The sequence below is a fragment of the Tachypleus tridentatus genome, unplaced genomic scaffold (genome assembly GCF_004210375.1).
Source record: "Tachypleus tridentatus isolate NWPU-2018 unplaced genomic scaffold, ASM421037v1 Hic_cluster_2, whole genome shotgun sequence".
In the NCBI taxonomy this organism is placed as follows: Eukaryota; Metazoa; Arthropoda; class Merostomata; order Xiphosura; family Limulidae; genus Tachypleus; species Tachypleus tridentatus.
This window is the reverse complement of record NW_027467782.1, coordinates 20,612,022-20,635,506: the sequence shown is the minus strand read 5'-3', so window position 1 is coordinate 20,635,506 and position 23,485 is coordinate 20,612,022. Positions and strand designations below refer to the sequence as shown.

Genomic DNA, 23,485 nt, shown 5'->3' with positions numbered 1-23,485 from the left:
TAACAGAAGAATATATCGAACTTCACTTTCTGCATGTTAACACGTTGGCTTCCAAGCTTATTTTACCGATACTTTTTAGGGTCCCATTAGTCATTTTACAATTACTTTTTTTAGAAAGAGTGTATGTGTAGCCGTTGTGTCCAAGCCAATAAGTGGTCTTTTAAAAAAGAAAACAGAGAACGACTCACCGGTGGGTCGAGTGAGAGTCAATGTGTTAATAATATCTTGGAATATTATCTATAAAAATATAGTTTCTGGGATTTCGTCAAAAGGCACTGATATAAAACTGAAACTTAATTATTTATAAATTATCCTTTTGTTATTAATCTTTGCTTGTAGTTCAGTCCTGAATTTGTTGATGTATGTTGTATATAAACCAGGCTTTTTTTGCTTTCAGATGGTTAGCTAAAGTCAAACTGTTTTGTCTGTCTCTAGCCAAATAACATATACGATGTAATCACACACACACACACACACACACATATACATACACCTAGTGGCACATGAAAAACGTGTTTTTCGTAGCGAATTGATATTGACACTGGAGGTGATCAACTCACATGTATCCTACTTGGCATTGTGTATAATGCAAGACTTTTTTGTTGTTTTAATAACAGTTATCTAATGGTGTCTCAGAAGAGAAACCAAACTACTTTCAATTAGCATTTGATGAAGATAATGCGAAGTTACAATAATGAATTTATTCTTACGTTTTTAATATTTGGGTGAAAGTAATCTATGCTTATTTGCAGAAATTCATTGCTAATTCATCGATAACAAATACTTTGGCTAATTAACCTTTCTAACGAACAAACGCAGTAATTCTCATTGACTTGCATTGTACTAAAACATTTATTAACTCAATAATTCACTGATTCCGAAAGTTGTATTGTGTGTTTAGTTCTACACACGCCCCATCTCGAGGGAGAGGTGTCTACAGACTAAGTACACTGGAAATAGACTTTCGATACCTGTGGTGGGCTGACCACAGATGGCCCATTGTGCAGCTTTATGTTCTATATACAAATTTCTATATACTATAGGAAGCACCCAGATTTTACCTTTCATTAAATTTTCTTTTTTGTTTCATCGTGATAAGTTTGTTTTGGAATTTCGCACAAAGCTACTCGAGGACTATCTGTGTTCGCCGTCCCTAATTTAGCAGTGTAAGACTAGAGGGAAGGCAGCTAGTCATCACCACCCACCGCCAACTCTTGGGCTACTCTTTTACCAACGAATAGTGGGATTGACTGTCACATTATACGCCCCACGGCTGGGAGAGCGAGCATGTTTAGCGCGACGCGGGCACGAACCCGCGACCCTCGGATTACGAGTCGTACGCCTTACGCACTTGGCCATACCAGGCTCATCGTGATACGCTACCTACGACAAACAAAAATCTAAATTAATATATTAAAAACTTGGTGGAGAACCTGTCGCCTTGACGAAAATTATGTAAATTATTCTAGTTTACGAATAATAATTTAGCAACTTACATAAAATACGCCGAAAAGTTATCAATTTGATTTATTTTTGCCTGTTTAATTAGCTAAAACAGACATAAAAAACTACCGAAAAATGTCTTTCATTGTAATAACATTGACGAATATGAATCTTGTGGTTGTTACAAAACCCAACTCGCAAAGTGCGGGTCATGGGTCCGAATCTTTCTTACTGAACCCGCTCACTCTTTCAGCCGTGGGAGTGTTATAATATAATGGTTAACCCCGCTATTCGTTGGTAAAGAGTAGTCCAAGAGTTAGCGGCGGGAGGTGTTGACCAGCTGCTTTCTCCCTAGTTCATCATTGCTAAATTAAGATCGGTTAATCCAAATAGCTCTTGTGTAGCTTGGCGCGAAATTCAGAACAAACCAACATAAACTGAATATAAATCCAAGGGTGCGAGGTAGCGCTGTTGTAGAACGATACCATAGAATATTTCCTCTACTTTAACTTTTGAGTGGTAGGAGCTTCTATTAGCGAAAGTCAGTTCCTCAGCTTCGATGGTGGGTGATGATAAAGTGCCTCCTTAGCCTTTAGTCAATAGTTTAATATTAAGGACATAGTCATACAACCCCAGTAGCATTGCCGTAAATACAAAAGTAAATTCGGTTTATAATATAGTACTTGATTCCAAAAGAACTGTCTCTAATGTAATATATTAAGCGGCAGACATTTTATACCAACACAGTTTATATTACCTCGAATAAATATGTAACGAGCAGGGGCGTAGATCCTGGGGGGGATGGGGGATACACCCCCTTCATTTTAGCTGGAAATATGGTAGATACAATAATCCCCCCTACACTTTAGTCTATTGAATTGTTTTATTGCATCACAGGCCTACAAATTGTGTGTTTGTTCTTGTGATTCTCGTGTTCTTATCAATCGAATTGCATAATTAGGCCTAGATGTAGGCTTTTTTCAGTAGCCGAAATGTACATCATTAATATAGGCGTGCTTCTAAGCTTTTCGATCTAAGCGATAGTTCGTATCAGTTAGAAGGCTTAACTATACATGCAAGTATCGTGGCAACAAGATTAGTCTCTGTTTGCATGTTTACAGCTTTCAGGTTCATGTAATCAGAGATTACCAATTTGGAAATTGCACAGTCCACATAAGTGGTTGCAAAAATCTTCCCCCCTCCCCCATTGGGTGTAAAAAATCTACGCCCTTGGTAACGAGGTCACAAAAATTATCTTTAGGCTAATAGCTCAAGTCTTGAAACGATATCCCAGAACAATTCTCATTCTACTGTCCTTCAATAATAATAACCGTTATATCAGACTTAATCAAAACCTTGAGAAAGAGTTCAGTTAATGTCAAGGAAATATTTGAAAAGTCGACACACACGGTTCACTACTTTTCATCAAGTTTCATATTAAATCTCACGTGATATAAAAGTACGTGCAACGTTACCTCAAAAGCTAGAAAGTTATTTCACAACAAAAAACATACTTTATAAAAGTACTAATCAGTCATATTTGTTTACCTACTTTAATGTGAATGTCACAATACTGCATACAGCAAGGAAAAGAAATCTCTTAGCACCTCAGTTTGTTTTCCCTTAGCCCGTTTAAACTTAACACTTATGTTTTTTTTTATGTGCTTTCCTTGACATGGTAACATACGTACTCACGCTTATAGTTAATCACTGTTGCATCAGGCCTTTTTTTTTAACTATGTTCTTTATTTATTTGTACTACCATTAGGAAGTAGATTTATGTTGAAATTCAAAACAATATTTGTGACCCAGGTTTACAACTTTGTAGAATGAATGGTAAACAGAAATGAAAAAAGGAAAAAAAATAAACTATTTTGTTATCATTAAATGAACTTTACTTGGCCTTCTTTTCCCAAATAAGTTTTACAAAATATTTTCGATGAAAAACACATCAAAACATTTGTGTGAAACGTAAAATTATTTTGGTACTTGGTAAGATTATTTGGGAATGAAGCTTATAAGATTGCACTTAAATTGAAAACTCTTATGACATTCTTCATAAATATTCATTAGTATGTGTGTGTTCTTATAGCAAAGCTACATTGGGCTATCTGCTGAGCCCACCGAAGGGAATCGAACCTATGATTTTATCGCTGAACTAGCGGGGGGCTATTCACTTGTAATATCCAGAGGATGTATCAAAGAAACAATAAAAATATATAAAATTAAAAAATCCAAGTTGTGATGATTGAACAGATATCTTTTTGCCGTTGGGTAAAGTTGAGAAGAATGAATAGCTAACAGACGTACGCAGGCTCTATCATCAGTGGAAACACCCAATAATTAATGCATGGAATGAAGCAAACTTTATAAAAGGATCACATCAGGAACAGAAATTTCTGAATATGGGGTTAAAAGTGATAAAAATCTGAGCACTTTCGAAAGATGGACTCGTTTTTTCAGGATCCACCTTTCGAAAGCACTCAGGTTACAAGACTTTTTGAACACGTGTTTTTCTGACATTTATAAACATGTCATGAAGTATTTACATGAGGTATGAAACACACGTCAGCAAACATTGGAAATGGTCTAACTGCTCACAACCATTAAGAATACAACTATATATTAATTGATTACACAAAAAAAGTAAGTACATGAATGTGCCAAAGGATATCGCTGGAGACATTGATGCTATATTCGTTTTATGAAACAAATTGAAACTGATCTATATATTGATTATATTGCTATGCTCGGTAATTAATCACTCACCCCTTCTAAGAGTAAATTTGACACTGTTTATTATCTATGTTTATGAAGTTATACGCTTCGTCGTCTCAAGGGATTGGTTAGTTGTAGGTTCATACCATAAAGACAAAAGGATAACGTTGAAACCACAATGTTTTGGAATGTTGGAAATAGAAATATTATTTGAGTGTTATAGATAAAAATACAACAGAAAAGATGTTCCTTTATTTGAAACAACAGTCAGACTACGGAAGAATCTGAAGACACTGATACCATAAGGTAGCGGATTTAAGGTTGGTGGCCCAGGAAATGATAATTTTTGTGGGCCTTACATCCCATGTAATTTTACATATAATAAATTTATCAATGAGCCCCCATTAAAACCATGGGCCCTGGGACTAAGTCCCCTAGCCCTAACCTAAATACGTCATTGATAGCATGCATACTTAAGAAAAAAAAAGTGTAGATACACGGGTGTTCTAAGTAATGATAACCAAAGCTGGGATCATTTATGGTGTGCGAACATAATGGATTTCATATTTTTTGTCTTTCAGAGAATCTCCAACACATTTCTCAAGTACATACAGTCTCTTACTTAAGTTGGCTAATGGACTCGTGGTGGGAAAACAAAGTTTAATAATAAAGATAACCATTAATAAAACATAATATATTTTTATTTAGTTTTAAGAATTCTGGAACATACTTACTCCATCATCTGGAAGAAAATTGGAAAAATAATATATGTTGACTAATGATACAGTATTGTCAAACACTACTTTACTGACATGGTAGACAGAAAGAAAATAGATTATGCTAATATGATATTCTATTAATAAAACCGTACGTTTCTCACCAGAAGGTAGGGGGTTAAAAGACTAAAGAACTTGTTTTTGCAAATACACTCCAGCAACATGAATTAAAATACCTTAATAAATGTTTAATTTATAATAATTTAACATTCCTGAAAGTAAAGTTACAGTAAACCCAATCAACCAATACACGTTGTGATGTAACTTAAGAAAGATTAGATCATGATTCAAGTTTAACTAAAGGAGTGCAATTAAACTTTCGGCGAGTTCTCGAAAAGTGTCAATTAACTTTTAAATCAAGTATAGCAAAATTGGGGCCTTTTTTAAAGTCCTTTTGAATATCATAATCCACTAGCTGCATTTTGGCTCCGTGATATACACACATACGGTGCTAAAGTGGGAAATTAAAAGACGTGAAATATTTAGCACTTTATTAAATAGTTTTAAGTCTGAGAAGCTGTATACGGCGTTAAGAACAGAGCACTCTTTTGTTACGAGTAAACTTTCTTTAATACGAAGTTCAAGGTCTGAAGATTCCGTGATATTGATAAAGAAATTGCGTGACCCAAGGTTTCGACATATGAACAAATAGATGAGTGTCTGGGTTAAATAGTGGACGGCCATTTCATTACAATACTCCTCACAAACTAGTTTTTTAAGTGGTGTTTTGTCTTGACAATGTATGAAACTTTACAGTCCCTAATATAATGAATAATTTGCAACTTTCTAAAATACTGAAGTTTTACAGATAACAAAATTGTAGAGTTAGCAGTTTTAAATATGAAAAATTATAGTTATTGGAACTAACTCTCATTTTTCTAAATTACCTTAGAACTACGAATGTTTGTTTGTTTTTGAATTTCGCACAAAACTACTCGAGGGCTATCTGTACTCGCCGTCCCTAATTTAGCAGTGTAAGACTAGAGGAAAAGCAGCTAGTCATCACCACCCACCGCCAACTCTTGGGCTACTTTTTTACCAACGAATAGTGGGATTGACCGAAAATTATAACGCCCCCACGGTTGAAAGGGCGAGCATATTTGGCACGACGGGGATGCGAACCCGCGACCCTCGGATTAGGAGTCGCACGCCTTAACGCGCTTGGCCATGCCGAGCCAATGAATTTGGAATTAAAGACGTAGTGCGTAACTTTTACTTAAAATCAGCACTTAAATACGTTTCAAATATTGAGGCCAAAAAAGTCAAATAACTGAAACATTACCCACCATGCTTCACTTACATTGCTTTTTAGGTGGCAGTTTTCAAGTCGCAAAACTGAACACAGTAAAACAGAAACATATCTTTATGTACAAGAACTCTTCTGAACCTAACATGATTACATCAGTAAAATGATCTTCTCCTTCATATGAACATGATCGCAGAAAATGATCTGATTACTCGGGTGGGTCATATCTTGGGAACCAAATCCCTGGTTTAATGAAAAAAAAAATTATTCTTCACATTTTCTCTAACTCATGCAAACAGTATTATTTTGTATCATAGTAGGTCAGTGTGATAAATAAATGAAACCTTTATTAAAGTGAAAGGAGATCATATTTTTATGATAAATAAAATACCTTGTTAAAGGACCAAATAGAGCAAGACTAATTCCAAGAAAGGAATATGATAAGTTGAGAATATTTCTATGATGTAGCTTTCTGTGTCCAAAGGTCAGTATTCATGTAAAATGATGACGTAAAAATTATATAAATAGTTAATTAAGCAATGAATACTCTCTTATCCACTAAGTGACATGGATTATTTTAACTCGGTGAAGCTCTGATATTAGCGGTTGCTGGATATTTGGTTTTAGTTTACTTATGGCTCAGTTACAGTTCTTGACTAAAGAATCTAGTATAAAGTTATTAAGCATGTATGTTGCTTTTTTTCTTTTTCTGGAGCTAATGATAGTTTATAAAAATTGTGCAGTCAGTGCTGCATTTTTCTAAAACCTAAATTAAAATTTTCATTGTGTGCATTAATTATGGCATAATGACCAAAATAAAAATATATGTTGTGCAATATGATAATCAGTAAATATAATTAGAAAAATATTATTTAGTTTCTTGTCTAGTTTGCAGGTTGTAAGTACTAAAGTGGGGGGGGAGTACCTTAGGTTTCACCACCAGACCTGGTGTGGTTGACAGAACCTAGTGTAGCTGGTACGTAATTGTTTTTTCTCACTCATAATTAGCTTTTGTATTCAGAAGTAAATCAGATAATACAAAAGGGTCGTAAACCGCTAAAAAACTGAGTAAGTATGAAAGGTTAACATGAGTATTTCGTGGTTTAGAATAAGTGCCCAAAACACCTTAACATTTCTGTAAATAAAGGATGCAAGATAAACTAACTTACCATGAAATCCATTACTTGTTTTGCCCTGCAGCACTAAAGAGTCATTAAAACTAACCCTGTGGAGAACAGACTATACTGTCTGTTTCATTCTCATAGCATCCATATCAGCTAGTACAACATTTCCCGTAGCATGGGGCGCTCCACACTCATCTCAGGGAGGCATAAATTATCTGTGATGAGGCACAATAATGCATAGTTAAGTGTTTAGATATTTTTTTATTAAAGAAAATAATAATTAATTACTACAATACATATAATGTTTTAATATGTATCTGTGAATTATATCTAATCACACAACTTTCCCTTATCTAAAAAAAATGGTGGCACATGAAATCATGTTTCGTGCATAAAGAGTGATGACAAAAGTTTGGAAAATACTTTACTAGTACATCTGTATCCATACATATTGGAAAACACTTGATTAGTACATCTGTATCTATACAAAATTTGAAAATCAAAAATGCGAGTGGCCTGCATTAGTGAACTTGCATTGTAAAATCCTTTGGCTCTGCACACCTTATTAGGCCAAACTGAAATACAGATTGCTAGATTACCTCAAAGTTGTATTTAACTATGTAATACCCAGGTACATCAAATCTGTGCAACCATTGTGTGGTTTGTTACATTGAATTGTTTAAAAAAGAAAGCCATTGGATGAAGTGGTTTGAAACTTCAGAATTTCTTTCCGCAGGTAGCATCTGCAAAGAAGGTGTTTTGTGTATGTGATATTTATATGAACTTACAGCTTTGAAATGTGAAAAATATTTGTTGTGATACATTTTATTTTCTGTTTTTGTCCTCTTACACTGTCTTAAAATTTTCCTATACTATTTTACAAAACTATATTGTTGTCCTTAATTTGAAAAATAATATACACAGCTTCACAGTTTTCTATCACTGGAATACAATAAAATAACTCAAGTTTTAAAGAAACCAATTTTTTGAAGATTTTAAACCTAAAGGTTTCATTTGATACATGTAATAATTTTAAATCCTGTTTATATTCACTGTTTTTAAATATTTTTTAGCAATTTTCTTTACCAATTCAAGCAGTCACTTAAGCTAATATGAACTAGTGGAAACAAGGGTTAATACGAAGGTCTAACAGCAATACAAAAATTCATTTTTTCAACAAAACTTTTACCCTTTCGCACTGTAACATAATACTCCAAATAAATTATGAGAGGATAGAGCTAGCTCTAAAAGAAATCAGTTTTATATTATTAAAATGAAACATTGTATATTTCACATCAGTGTTGTTTTGTATGACTAAGCCTAAAGTTACATCTGAACTAAATATTGTTGTAGCCTATTTGAGTGTCTTAAATTTAAAATTTGTTTTCTGTAAATTAGGTCTCGTGGCAGGTCTTAACCAAGCTATATATGATCGAAAAGTTGGAAAAGTTGTACCTCCATGGGTCGCTCATCAGAAAAGTAAAGAAGCATACCAGTGGAAGGATATTGCATCTTGTACTAAAGTAGTGTACAACAAAATCATACAAGACCCTGTGCACAGTCTTGGTACTAAACTTTGCTGGTATGTGCTCCTTCTAATAGAAACTATTCTTTATATTTCTAGAGAGCGCAGCTAAGACTTGTCCAGCTTGAAAATATAATAAATAAACATGTCAAATACTTTTTATGAATTATACTGAACATTTTTCAGTACCTTTAGTATTATGCAATCACCTTCCTCTGTGCTTACACGATTGTTATTTGTACAAAGCAATGTGATACTATTTGAATAAAAATACCTTCCCATATTTATCAAACTGAACATTACTACAGTACTGGTTATGGCTATTGGAAAACTGCCAAGTAAATAAATTGTAAGTTTTATACTGTATTCCACTGTGCACAATTGTAGGGATTGGTTCCTTTAAAAGTCCTAACACTTTCTGTTTTGTCACTAGTCAGTCATTATTGTTGAAGAGGTGTGAAATAAGTGATTCATCAGAGCACATTCTATTCATATTTTCTCATCTTATGATTGAATAAATAGAGAGTTCATGTACCAGTTGAATAGTAAGTAATGAGAAGCAGCTCATGTACCACATGAATAGTAAGTAATGACAAGCAGCTTATGTACCAGTTGAATAGTAAACAGTTACCCAAACAGCTCATGTACCAATTGCATAGTAAACAGTTAAAAGCAACTCATGTACCAGTTGGATAGTAAACAGTTACAAGCAACTCATGTTCCAGTATAATAATAAAGGGGAACAAGAATCTCGTGTCTTGTTATTTGGATAGTTTCCAAAATTATTATGATACTGAAAAAAGATATTGTTGGTTAGAATGGTATGAAATGTATTTATTAGTTTACTATGTAGGTTAAATGTTTTTGTTTTTATAATTAAGTTGATTTCAACAATTTTGTATCAAAACACACCAAGTAATGTATATTTACACAAGTTAAGGACCAATTTTTACTGGTATTAGTCTATAAGGTTTTATATCATAGAAAAAAAGTGATTCTATTTTATTGTTATCTGACGTTAAGTTTACGTTGGTATAAAAAACTATTATTTCTTCCCTCTTCCACAGGTATCACAAATTGGTGCAGTTAGAGAACTTTTTTTTGCTCTACTTCCTGCAGCAGAACATTTATTGTTTTTGTTATCTCAGTGGTTTAAACCAGAAGAGGTAAACACCCTTATTGCTAGTGTGTAGAATTCATAGAGAATATAAACATATATATACACACACACATAAATACAGCATAAAACCATTTAAACAACAGAAATTATTATGTAAAGTATGCATGTATTAAGCAGAGAGATATAATGTTAAAATATTGTGCAAAGAAATATTTCTATAAAAAGCCCATATGATCTTGTTATACTTAGAAAACATACACAACACACAGGAAAACATGTTGCATTCATGCCATATTTTTTTTTATAAATTCGATGTCCATTTTCTTATTCAACTGTGTTGGCATAGGAACAACTTGTTTTAAACCTAGTTTTCTTACTGCTTTTTCAAGTGGTACAGTACATCAAAATTGATTCTTTTTAATGTTAACAGTATTGCTTACTATGCTATCAACCAGTTTTTAATTATGCTTCCATTTGTAATATTATTTAGTTAATGAATTACAGAGATGATATACACCTAATTTATAGAGGTGTGATAAACATACAGCATTAGTAGTGGTGTAAAGAGAAAATGGATGTTCTAAATGGGCTGTATGGAGGGTGGATAAAAAAAGGTGTTGCTGGACAGAGTTTTTTTTTTGTGGATTGAATATTACTGTACCGTAAAATCCGTTTACCGAAAAAGATACCCTGTAATCACCATGGTGAAGGTGAGTTCTGATTATAACTATGTAATCAAAAGCAAACGCTTCTAAGTCCAGATCCAAATGTGAGATTTGTTCCCCCTCATATGACAGAATAGCCTACTCAAACAAGACTCACTCATTTCCTACATTTTAAATGTTCTAATTAATAATATATTAATGGTATTAACACTAGCTGATTCCAATAAGACACTTCCCTCTTCTCACAAGATTAACTATTCTCATACAGTGCTGCCATCTATAAACAGTTTTTTTTCTTTACACATGCCCAACTTTCCTTCCTTTGTTCTACCTTCACAACTTTTTTACATTATCTTTCTACCACCCATACCCTCTCTTAAGCTTTTCATCAAAACCTTGAGGGATTTTGGGGGATATCCTGTCCCTTCTTTATTGTATGTTGGCTTATTTCTTGTCTTTGGCTCTATCTCTGCATATGTAGTTTTTCTGTTGTTGGGTCCGTCTAGACTGTGATGCAACCTTAACTCATACATGTTTACCATCATCTTATCTTAGGTATTTACATATGGCCCACTTCTGTGGTAATACATACTGCACACAATCTCTGAGTCTTTTTGAATCATGAACTGCAGCAGTACAACAACAGTCTGTTATGTCTCAGTCAGAGCCAAGTACAGCACCTATAACAATTTCTCTTCCCACTTTTTCCCAACACTTACTTGTTCCTTCTCCTTGAGGTCCTCATCTCATCGTATTCTTTGACAATGCACATCACATCATCTTGTGGATTCTAATCTGGTGAGAGCTTGGCTTACCAATTTTCTTCATTACTGGCATCCTTTCAACATGGAACATTAAAGTCTTCAAGTTTTATTGGAAGGATTCATAATCCCATTTTTTTCCTTCCTCCAGTGTCTCCTATTCCCATTTTCTTTCCTCCATATTGGAATCTCATGGCCAGGCAGTGTCTGTTGGAGGTGGTTCAGAAACTATTATCTCAGCAGGACTTTGAATCTATTATATATCTTTCACCTAGTTTTATTCAAGACTCTTTGTTGTTCTTAAGAAAACCAGGACTGGAAGCCTATCATCAATTCGTCTTTCCTCAATTACTTTGTTCAACTGTCCAATTTTACTGTTTCTTACCTGACAGTAGGCATTTTCTCTGGGCTTATGAATGACAGGTATTGATGTCACTAGTGTTTATCTCCACATCCCTATATCCCAATGGTCTCATCAGTATCTTCAGTTCGTTCATCACATGGTGTTTTGTTCCCTTCTCTTCAAGCTTGCCCCTTATGTTTTTTGTCAGGAGGTCAGAGCTTTTATTCACTATCTTCATGCTTTGGAGTTGTGATTGAGCCATTATATGGATTATTGGCTTCTTTTATCTCCTTCCAAACTGAAGTTTGCTAACCATACCCACCAGCTTCTTCTAGTGACTGCTCAGATGGACATTTACCTGTAGACTTCAGGATAGTAGATAAAGTTAAGAGATTTATCAAGATTTTACCAACACAAGTACTTTATAAAGAAGTTAATGGATTTATCGTCAAGTTTATATCAACACAAGTACTTTATAAGGAAGTTAATGGATTTATCATCAAATTTATATCAACACAAGTACTTTATAAAGAAGTTAGTGGACTTATCATCAAATTTTGTCAAATAAATTACTTTATTTCTCTTGTGTAGCTTTTTCTCCATGTCATGTCCACAAGAAAGGGACTTTGTTTATTGTTTTTATAATTTAGGTATTTCTGTATTGTTACGTTTAATGACAAGTCCTTTGCATTAAGAGATTAGAATCTAGATAACATAAGATTTTGATCTGTTTACAGGATATTGACAAAGCTGGAGATAGTACAAAGAAGTTCTAGTCTCATAGATCAGTACACAGTAAGAGATGACCTTTCTAGCAGATATTGTAAGTCAGCATTTGTTGTTATTTGGTACTCCTTGTGTTGTCCTGTTGGTAACTTATACATACCACATTTGTTTTCTACAGATCTAAAAACATAACAGCAAGAAAACTTCACTGAACGTAAATAAGATCTATTAATTTACATTCACAGTAGTCAAGTGCATGAAGTAACAGTACATTTCTGTAGATTTTCTAAGTGTCATATTCTTAAGATAAAACAATGCAACTTCTTTTGTTAATAAATACTGAACTCGTGAAAATCATTAAGATAATGAAAATGACATTCAAGATCATTTTGTCTTTTTTTTTTTATAAAGTATTGAAACTTACATATTTATACTTAAGGTAACAGGCCTGCAACTTTCTGTCATTCTCTTCTGTCATCAATTTGTCTGTTTTGAATTTTGCACAAAGCTACTCAAGGATTACCTGTGCTAGCCTTATCTAATTTAGCAGTATAAGACTAGAGGGAAGGCAGCTAGTCATCATCACCCACTGCCAACTTTTGGGCTACTCTTTTACCAAAGAATAGTGGGATTGACAATAACTTTATAATGCTCCCATAGCTGGAACTATGGTGCAACTCGGATTCAAACCTGCGACCCTAAGGTTACAAGTCGAACGCCTTAACCCACCTGGCCATGTTGGGCCCTGTATTCAGTTAATAACGCTAAAACTTACTGTTTGTCTGGGTGTTGAAACATTTCCTACAACCTTGTTTAATATACATTTTTAAAACTTTTTTCAATATGTTATTTGTGTAGTTTTAATTTAAGACAACAATCAGCGTGGTTGTTTTTAGGAAAAATTCCTTTCAAGTAAAACATGATGTATTTTTATATATTTAAAAACGGCTGGTATGAGTTGAGAAAATTTTTATGTAGAGGGGCAAACAACGTTTTGACCTTCTTCTGTCTCTGTCAGGTTCACAAAGAAAGAAAGAGGTAACTGACCGATAGCTGACCACATGTTTGAAGGGGGTTGTGTAATTGAGTGTAGGAATGTAGAGGGTGTGCTTGATGTTTGATTATATTTATTAATACAGTTTATGTATAAAGGTGTTCCTTTGTATTGGTATTCATGTTGTACTTTTATACAGTAATGTTAACCCTAAAAAGAATGGCAATATTTTTCATATATGCTTCCATGTTGTTGTTTTTTTTAGTATGTACCATCAGTAATGATCACAGATATGATTATATTTTGCTACAAATATAATTGATATTTAAGCTTTCCAGTAAAGACACCTAAGTGATACACTTGTTATTGTCTTTGACTGTTTAATGAATGTTTGAGATAAAGATTTTACTTGAAGCCAGTCTCTCTCTTTGCTTCAACTTCAGTCAAGGTTAGAGAATTTAGAATTTTGCTCTAGAGTACATTTCCTGGTGAACCTCCTGTTATTCTGCCAGTTACTCAATAGAAAACTGGTAAAATACCACATTTCATCACATTCTCTAAGTTATTATTATTGACATTAGGTGGTGAATTACATGTTTTTTATTGTTGTTGTTTTTGTTTTGTTTTCTGTGGATAAGTAAAACTGTGTTTTTGGAAAAAACGACTGTACAACCTTATTCTGTAACCTTCTAGTTCCCAGACCTCTTTGAATCTAATAATTAGATGACTTGCCAATAATAAAATAGAAATACTTTGTGTACAGCTTTACATTCTTCCTCCTGTTAAATTCTTGACACAGATTTCTTTCAACTTACTATTGGAAGGTTCTTTGTGTATGTGTGTTTTCTATTAGCAAAGCCACATCGAGCTATCTGCTGAGCCAACCGAGAGGAATCGAAACCCTTATTTTAGCATTGTAAATCCTCTGTACCATTGGGAGGCAGGTTCTTTGTCTTCATTTTCTTGTAGAAGTTACTTTTGTCATGGAGAAAACAAAATATTCGAGATGCATCATTCTCTTCAGGAGTAGTTGGGAGGTTATCGTAATATAACGGTAGATTTGAATTCTTTGAATTTTTTCCCTTGTACACTATTCTGTTGAATATTTTAAAAAATCAAAACATTTAATAAACTCTGTTTCCAGTTGCTTTTTGTTTAAAGAGAATGTGCTGTTTGATCGTGGTTTTTCCATTTTCAAAATACATGGTTCATCCACATAACTGACTTTTAATAATTCTCTCATCAGTATTTTCTTCCTTTCAAAAGATGTTTGAACTGGCTAAACATAGGTACACATTTCATTTCCTTGTATGAAACAGTGTTTTATTGTAAAAATTGTTTGCACTTGTTCTACCTTTTTTTATGAACCTTCTTGAAAGTATTGTATAAGAATTGTCTACACGTTCACTCATTTGTTCCACCTTTTTTTGTGAACCTTCTTGAAAGTAGCATAAAAGAATTGTCTACACATTTACACACTTGTTCCACTTTTTTTTGTGGCCTTTATAAATTTATCCTGGAAAGGAAAATTATGTTACTTTCCCATCACAACTCCAATTTCTTTTACACTAGCCACAGTTAACTTTTCTGATAGTAACACTAGTACCTGCTTACATAAATTAAGGAAAACATTTTAAGTCCTTTATTTGATCATTTGAATTATACAAGTGTAATAAGCCCTCATAAGATACAGTTAAAGTTTAACACTCTTTGTAATTACAAAACAAATAATCTCATAGATGCATTTTTGGTCAAAGAAGACTAAAATCTCATGGCAACAAATAACAGCAGCACTAAACTTAGCAGTAAGTGATACCCAAATACAAGACTGTTTTTCAAATACTGGTTTTAATAAAGTCAGTAGTCTTAATTAAGAATGAAATTTCAAATAATATGTAGTTGTTTAGTTATTAAGCATTATTTGGTAGCTACATAACATAATTTCTGGTTACAAGTAACATATTGGCTCAGAACATATTTTCAGCATAAGTAACAGTAATTTGTAACAAAATCTGATATTTCTGGGACCATTTTATCTGTTCAGCTTGGTAGCTTCATGGTTTATGTTTTTTTTATTTGAAGTCTCAGTAATTTCATTATTCCTATCTTTGATGGGATTGTTTTGTTTTAGGGTAATGTGCCAGACTATGGATATAGAATTATTCAGTTACTTTGTCTTTCAATTTATTTAATTTTTACAGGAACTTTGAAACAAGTGCATCACTTTGGAACATATTTCGAATTCTGACATAGTTAAAGAAGAGAACTGAAGTTTCATGGTGAAAATAAATAAAGTGAATCTGTTAATAATCTTTCAAACTGGTTAACAGACACAAGAAGACACCAAGATAGGAATGTACTTCAGGACTATCTGTACCTCTTTCAAGGGTGTTTAATTAGTTACCATAATCCAGAAGTGACAAAATATCTGAAGCATCTGTCTGACTTCATGTATGCATAAGGATGTATATTTAGTTTACTTTCTGCATGAGTATGTAATAACTTATACTACAAGTTACTAGTAATCTTTCTTCCTGAGTTTCAATCAAATGAAATCCATTACAATACCACAAGGTGTCTCCTGTTCTTTAAGCAGTGGGTGTGTTACAAAAGAAGCAGTCAATCCCTAAGCACAGGAGGTGGGAGAAGTAGTGGTTTGCTATCTTCTCTCTGATAAGTAGCTCAAAATTAAAGATTGTGGCAGATAGTTTCAGTAGCTTTTGCCATAAATACAAAATACTGTTAATGATTGTTTATCTTTGAGTAAAGGTTTGGTTTACACTTAAAGTAAGTGACTTATAAGCTGCTACTTTATACAAATTCCATAAAGACATTTTGTAAACATAAACAATTACCACTTCCCCACCTACATTTTCTACAATGTGTAGTCGTATTTGTTTTCTTCTGATAAGTTCAGCTGCTGATGTCCTGTGCATGTCCAGTCATATCTAACAATGATGTCAGTGATGGTGTAAAGTTCAAAAATACAGAAATGTACATAAGTATCTGTACTAGCCTGACTCAGTTTTTTTTTTTTCAATCACACAATAGATACATTTCACAACAGTTAAATATAGCTAAAGATCAAATTGTAGAGTCTTGAGTATCAATTTCAATTAGAGAATGTTTTGGTAAAACTGTACTTAAAGATTGGTTTAATGTTATACTTCATTGTTGCTTACTTCATGAATGAACCAGAATACTTGTTACTAATAACTATAACACAGGTTTGACATGGAGGTGTAATTGTAATGAATTTCCACAGCCAAGAAAATTGTATCTGTAAGACATAATGGGGTTGCTAATAACATTGTGCTAACAAGTATCAAAAGTCCAATGCTCACTGAAATTTTGAAACACTGTTCAGCATAAAATGCTTTAGTATTTGTTTAAGTTGCATAATTGATTATCTTGCATAGTATAACTGAAGTATTCTGCTTTCATACAATATTTGCATAACTTAAGTATCTTTCTTCATCATTGTACGTGTTACCGTTGTAACTATGGCTTCTTTAGGGTATTTGTTATGACACCGCTAAATGAACAGTTAACAACTTTGATTTCATTAGGGTATTTGATATGAAGCCACTACATTAACAGTTGACAACTTTGATTTCAGTAAGGTATTTGTTGTGACATCTCTGAGCGAGATTAACAGTGGCTACCGTATTATGTTGGTTGGCTGTTTATGTAAATTTCTGTTTGTTAAACGGTGTGTTACCTGTGGATTATCGATTAATGTATATGTTTGAGAGACTGTCATGTATTATGTTTATTCAAACATATAACAATAGAAAATCAGAAAAACCAACTTCAGTCATTATCTCTTTCACTGCAAAGTCCGACTGCAGTCGATCCTACGACTTTGTGACATTTGCGACACTCGTCAAATTTTTATATTGTCTTTTTTATTCATCAGGTAGGAGCACTTTAGGGCAAATGCATAGCTTCCACTTAATAAGCCTTAGATGTTTATCTTGGAATATTTACTTATTCATGAATCTGATCACGTGATTAGTATTGTTTCCGGGATGCAGAAAAAGGGAAGAATGTTGTCAACAAAGTTTCCAAGATGGCTTCGTGTAGGTGTTCATCATTCACTGCAGCTCAAGTTTTGTAAATAACTCAGCAAGATTCAGACTCAAGGAGTGACTGCTTTGAGTACGAAAGCTCAGAAGAATACTCGGAAAACAATGGTGAAGAAAGTAAATTAAGCATACAAAGCAAATTGAAAGTAACCAAGATAGTAGAGACAGTTAAAACCACGAGGGGGGCGTTGTTCCACTACAAGGGGGAAGGTCGGTGAAATCACAGGGAAGGGCCCGAGGAAACAGTTCAGGAATTCCACCCCAAGTACAGTCCCAATCTCTGCCTGAACCCTAACCATCGACCATTTCAGAACAGGATCTCAGTGGGAAACACTGGAAGAAATGGAAATGTTTGAACAAGATTGATTACCCAACTATGTATGTTCCAAACAAACTAGGAAAATGTGATGTTTATATGCTCATTTGTAATGAAGATATAATTTTTTTTTATGTAACGCACTCCTATTTACAGTACTAACACGCAAAAACAATGTGACAACCAGCATGAGATAATAATAATACGTTGACAGCAAGAGAGTTAACCAACAAGGTTCCAAGCTCAGGATCTTACATACAACCTCTTTAGTGACTGTAACAAATTATACAGTTCTAATATTCTTGGAGAGTTATTCCTATGAAACTGGTATGAGGACATACCAATGAACACCAATTACAGAAAAAATAAAATCTAGTGATATTAAAAGTTTACATAACTAAGTGTGTGGACCTAGACATTAAGTTATTTCACACTCTTCTTTATAAGGAATTACTAAATAAACTTTTATTTTGAATGAACGTAAATAACACAATCATTTACTTTTCTCTTACAAACAACATTAATTTGGCAAAAATATTATTGTTTTGGAATCTCAATTATTGGCGAAAGAGACAAAGCGTTAGTTTAATTATCCGAGCAGTATGTGTAAAAGTTTTCTTTTGAATATCGCGCAAAGCTACACGAGGCTATCTGTGCTAGCCGTCCCTAATTTAACAGTGTAAGACTACAGGGAAGGCAGCCAGTCATCACCACCCACTGCCAACTCTTGGGCTACTCTTTTACCAACGAATATGGGATTGACCGTCACATTATAATGCCCCAAGGATGAAAGGGCGAGCATGTTTTGTGCAACGGTGATTCGAATCCGCGACCCTCAGATTATGAGTCATGTATAAAGGAAATTAAAAACATTTTGCAACAAATTAATGCTAATGGTATTTCACTATCGTAAACTCAGATGTATGAAGTGTAATTAACTTTATAAAAGTAAGTTGTAAGTCACAGCAGTAAGCATACGAACCTTTAAAGGTAAAATCCGGAATTTGATTCCTCAAGGTGGACTGTGTAACTAAAATATCACTCATACCTATTGTAATCTTTGAAATATAAACCTTGATCAAACATTTTTACCGTTCTAATATCGAATAAAAGAAACTATTAAGAAGCACCATATTCTGTTTACTTTTGTTAGAAAGAGAACATACTTTCTTTTGACCAGCGGTAAGTCTTGGAGCTCACACCGCTAAAAACCGGTGGTGGGCACGGCACAGACAGCCCATTATGCAGCTTTGTGCTTAAAAAAGAAACATACAAATAGATTTTATCTTGGTCTTTATCAGTACAAAATGTAGATAAACAGATATTTTATATGTAAACCCTAATACAATTTACACATTTTGGAGAAGACGAGAAAATTTCACCGTACGCTTTGTTCTAATTCACCATAATTTATATGTTTTGGATGCGTTTGTTTGTAGGTAAGTAGAAAGTTTGCAATAGACTATTTTTGCTGTACGCACAACGGTTAACAAAATTCGGTTTTTAATTTCACAGACGTGGCCTGGCTCGGTGGTTAAGACGCTCGACCCATAATCTGAGGATCGTGGGTTCGAATCTCCGTCACACCAAATATGCTCGCCCTTTCAGCATCGGGGGCGAAAAATGTGACGGTCAATCTCACTATTCGTTGGTAAAAGAGTAGCCCAAGAGTTGGCGGTGGGTGGTGATGACTAGCTGCCTTCCCTTTAGTCTTGCACTGCTAAATTAGGGACGGCTAGCGCAGATAGCCCTCGTGTAGCTTTGCGCGAAATTAAAAAAAAAAAAAGAAGGAAAAACTATCAGGTCATCCCATAAGTAATTTTCAAAAATATAATACAGAAAGTGTATTGTCATTTTTGTCTTTGCAAAAGACTTTAATGACTGAAATATGTAGTATAGAGTATGAGAAGCACATCAGACATATGATGCTTTATGAATTTAAGAAAGACAACCGTGCAGCAGAAACTACACGAAACATTCAAGGTGTTTATGATGCGAAATCTCTCAATGAAAGAAAATGTCGAAGGTGTTTCAGAAGTTCAGATCAGGTGACTGCAGTTTATGTGATGCGCCACGATCAGGTCATCCTATATAGTTTAACGATGACTTGTTGCTGGCTGCACTTGATGAAGACTGTGCTGTAACTGTTGAAGAACTAGCACAAAAGCTAATTTCAAACCATTCAACAGTTCACCGTCATCTACAGCAGCTTGAAAACGTTTCAAAACTTGGCAAATGGGGCACCCATGATTTGACAGAAGCCAACCTTAGAGCAAGAGTGGACATTTGCACTTCTTTGCACTCTCGTAAATGTAAACTCACCTTTTTTGGACAGGTTAATGACTGGAGATAGAAAATTGATATTTTATAAAAATTGTTAAGTGCCGCAGACAATGGCTACGTGCAGGTGAACTGGCTAAAGCACAGCCCAAAATGGACCACCACCCTAGGAAAGTCTTGTTAATCTTTCGGTTGGATATTGTTGGTGTTATCCACTTTGAATTGCTGCTATTAATGTAACGATTACATCAGACTACTATTGTCAACAGTTAGAGCGCTCAAAGTTTGCACTGAAAGAAAAGAGGCCTGCTTTGATCAGTTGTAAAGATGTTGTGTAACACCAGGATAATGCACGGCCCCATACCCCACATCTGCATAGATTAAAGAGCTAGACTGGAGAAACTTCCACAACTTCCTTATTCTCCAGACCTTTTCCCATCTGATTATCATCTATTCCGAAGTTTGCAGAACTATCTTGATGGAAAAGAGCTTGGAACACATGAAATTGTCAAAACTACCTTCTCTGCATTCTTTTCCTCCTAACCCTAATAATTTTATAGAAGTGGCATTCAGAAGCTTGTGAATCGTTGGCAGGAAGTAATTAATAATAAAGAAACATACATTATTGATTAAGTGACATTAAAAGTGTTTGAAATCCTTTCTCTTTTTTCTGAACCTAAAATCGGACATTACTTGATAATGTGTGGCTTGATATTAAAGTATGTTTTCAATAAGAAAATATATATTTCAATTCTTCAACAGTTACCATTAGAATGTGAAACACTGATATGAAGAAAAATAAAAATGCAGCGACCTATTGGCTAAATAACATATTCTTAAGTTTTATGTTACTATTATCAACAAAAGGAAAATTATGGCTCTATAAATTCAACACTTTTGGGTTAACTCAAATAATCACAAACAAACCTTTTGCACGTGTTTATCCAGGGATGGCGCTTACCGCCAATATCGGTTATATAATGAATCTTGAGCTATGCGAGTGACTGAGTTTCACTGAGCATTACACGGATAGTGTAGCACTGCTAACGATAAAACGTAGTCACCATGACAAAATACAAAGTTTTTGTTACTAGGCCTGACATATCGCAGGAAGTGAACGACATGTTGAGGAAGGTATGTGATGTTGAATTTTATAAAGAACCCAAAACAATACCACGTGAGGCGCTTATTGAGGGTATTCAGGGAAAGGATATTATTTACTGTTCAACAACAGATATAATCGACAGTGAAGTACTTGATGCAGCTGGACAGCAACTGAAAGTAATCGCGACCAATTCTGTCGGGTACGACCATATTGATATTAATGAATGCAGGAAACGCGACATCCTAGTAAGTAATACACCAGGGATACCAACTGATAGCGTTGCCGAATTAACAGTTGCTCTTATGCTGATAACTGGGAGACGACTGTTTGAAGCTTCAAACGCTATAAAAAATGGAGAGTGGGTATATATGTGGGACCCTTAATGGATGTGTGGTGTAGGACTTAAAATGCCACTGTGGGCATGGGAAAAATCGGTTAGGCTGTTGCCGAAAGAATTTTATCATTTAAGGTCAATAAAGTTGTATACCATGATATACACAAACCTGTTGATGCTGTAGAAAGTATGGGAGCCCGCTATGTAGAATTTGAAGATCTTCTGAGGGAGTCGGACTTCGTTCTTTGTACGTGCAATCTGACAGACAAAACAACAGAACTGTTTACTGCTAAGCAGTTTAACCTGATGAAATCTACTGCTATATTTATCAACACGAGCAGAGGAAAAGTCGTCCAACATGATGATTTATACGATGCCTTAAAACATGGAAAGATCCGTGCTGCTGGTTTGGATGTCATGGTTCCTGAACCGATACCAAAAGATCACAGACTCACCACTCTACCAAACTTGGTCCTTCTACCCCACATAGGAACTGCAGAAGTAACAGTTAGACAAAATATGGCTAAACTCGCAGCAAGAAACGTCTTGTCGTATTGCGATTGGAAAGGTTTGATAACACCGATCCCAGAGTTAAAATATGTTCAACACAAGGTGGATAAAAAAAAACTAGACTCACTCCAAATAGTTACGTCAAGTTTGTATAAGAATGTAAGACGGTTTCTGTATTATTATTTTAATAGCAAAAATACTGCCTCTCTGAATAAGAGTTGAATGTAATGATGTTGTTGTTTTTTCTAAGTAGTTCGCTATATGATGATTGTGTGTCTTTTACGCCCAGAACTAAATAAAATCATACTATAATTTTAATTTAGGTAGCGTAATTTAATTTGTTTTACAGGGAAAAATTAATAAATTAACAAAAATACTATTAGGAGTGACGGAAAATACTATGAAAGGACGTAATGCTATTTTGACATTTTCGATGGTAACTATCAACTTCTTTCATTAATAAAGCGGAGAGTAATTTAGCGAAATACAGTCAAATATTTTAACAGGCTCTTCATGAACCAATGGGGAACATTTTTGTTGAAAAATTATCCAATCCGACTTTTCTTAATTTTAACTGAAATTTTTATTGGCTTAAAATAAGGCATTTCCCGCACTCTTTTGATGTTGGGGGTGCGAAAAGTGATTTCATAAGTTGATTGAAATCTGTAGGTGCATCAATAGCAGCCCGGCATGGCCAGATTTTTAGGGTGCTCGACTCATAATCTGAGGATGGTGGGTTCAATATCCGTGACACCAAACATGCCCTTTCAGCCGTGGGGGCGTTATAATGTGATGATGAATCCCTCTATTCGTTGGTAAAAGAGCAGCCCAAGAGTTGGCGGTGGGTGGTGTTAAGTAACTAGCTCCATTTCCTCTACTCTTACACTGCTAAATTAGGGACGTCCAATGTAAATAGCCCTCGAGTAGCTTTGCGCGAAATTCCAAAAAACAATCAAGCATCATGGACTTAATGACCAAGCACAATAAGCGTGGAAGTCTCCAAATCACAGGAATGGTTTAGGCCCACCTTGATAGACACTTTGCAACAGGTCGAGCACAAAATTATGTCTGTAGCTTCTTTCAAATTGTTCCAGTTTGCTCATTCTTTTCTTGGATATCTTCATGCTTCGACCTTCTCTGCCGAATCACAGGTGAAATCGTTCTACCTAAACTGAAAGATAAGCATTAAAAGGTGATAGCGGAAAAATAAAAAGTTGTCAGTTGTTTAATTAATGATTCTTAGAATGTGGCTTTATCGATATGTACTGAATTTACTCTGAACGGTTTGATCTTAGTACTAACTAGTATGGAAACTTGAGAACGTTATATTTCACTTCGAATTTTATCAATTAGCAAGTGAAAACTTGTTTCGAAATTCCATCAAAAAGATACGTCCAAAACCACCCTCTGT

The 23,485-nt window shown here is 34.4% G+C and overlaps 1 protein-coding gene and 1 pseudogene across 1 annotated transcript; both read left to right on the top strand.

Annotated features, from left to right (window-relative positions):
- Window positions 1-7,795: 7,795 nt before the first annotated feature.
- On the top strand, window positions 7,796-16,452 carry LOC143243342 (uncharacterized). The gene is made up of 5 exons (XM_076487195.1): window positions 7,796-8,070; window positions 8,706-8,889; window positions 9,900-9,998; window positions 12,459-12,544; window positions 15,643-16,452. Coding segments are annotated over exons 1-5 (435 nt in total). The 5' UTR covers window positions 7,796-8,006; the 3' UTR covers window positions 15,645-16,452.
- A 4,663-nt stretch (window positions 16,453-21,115) lies between these two features.
- On the top strand, window positions 21,116-22,311 carry LOC143243339 (glyoxylate reductase/hydroxypyruvate reductase pseudogene; annotated as a pseudogene).
- The last annotated feature ends 1,174 nt before the right edge of the window (window positions 22,312-23,485 follow it).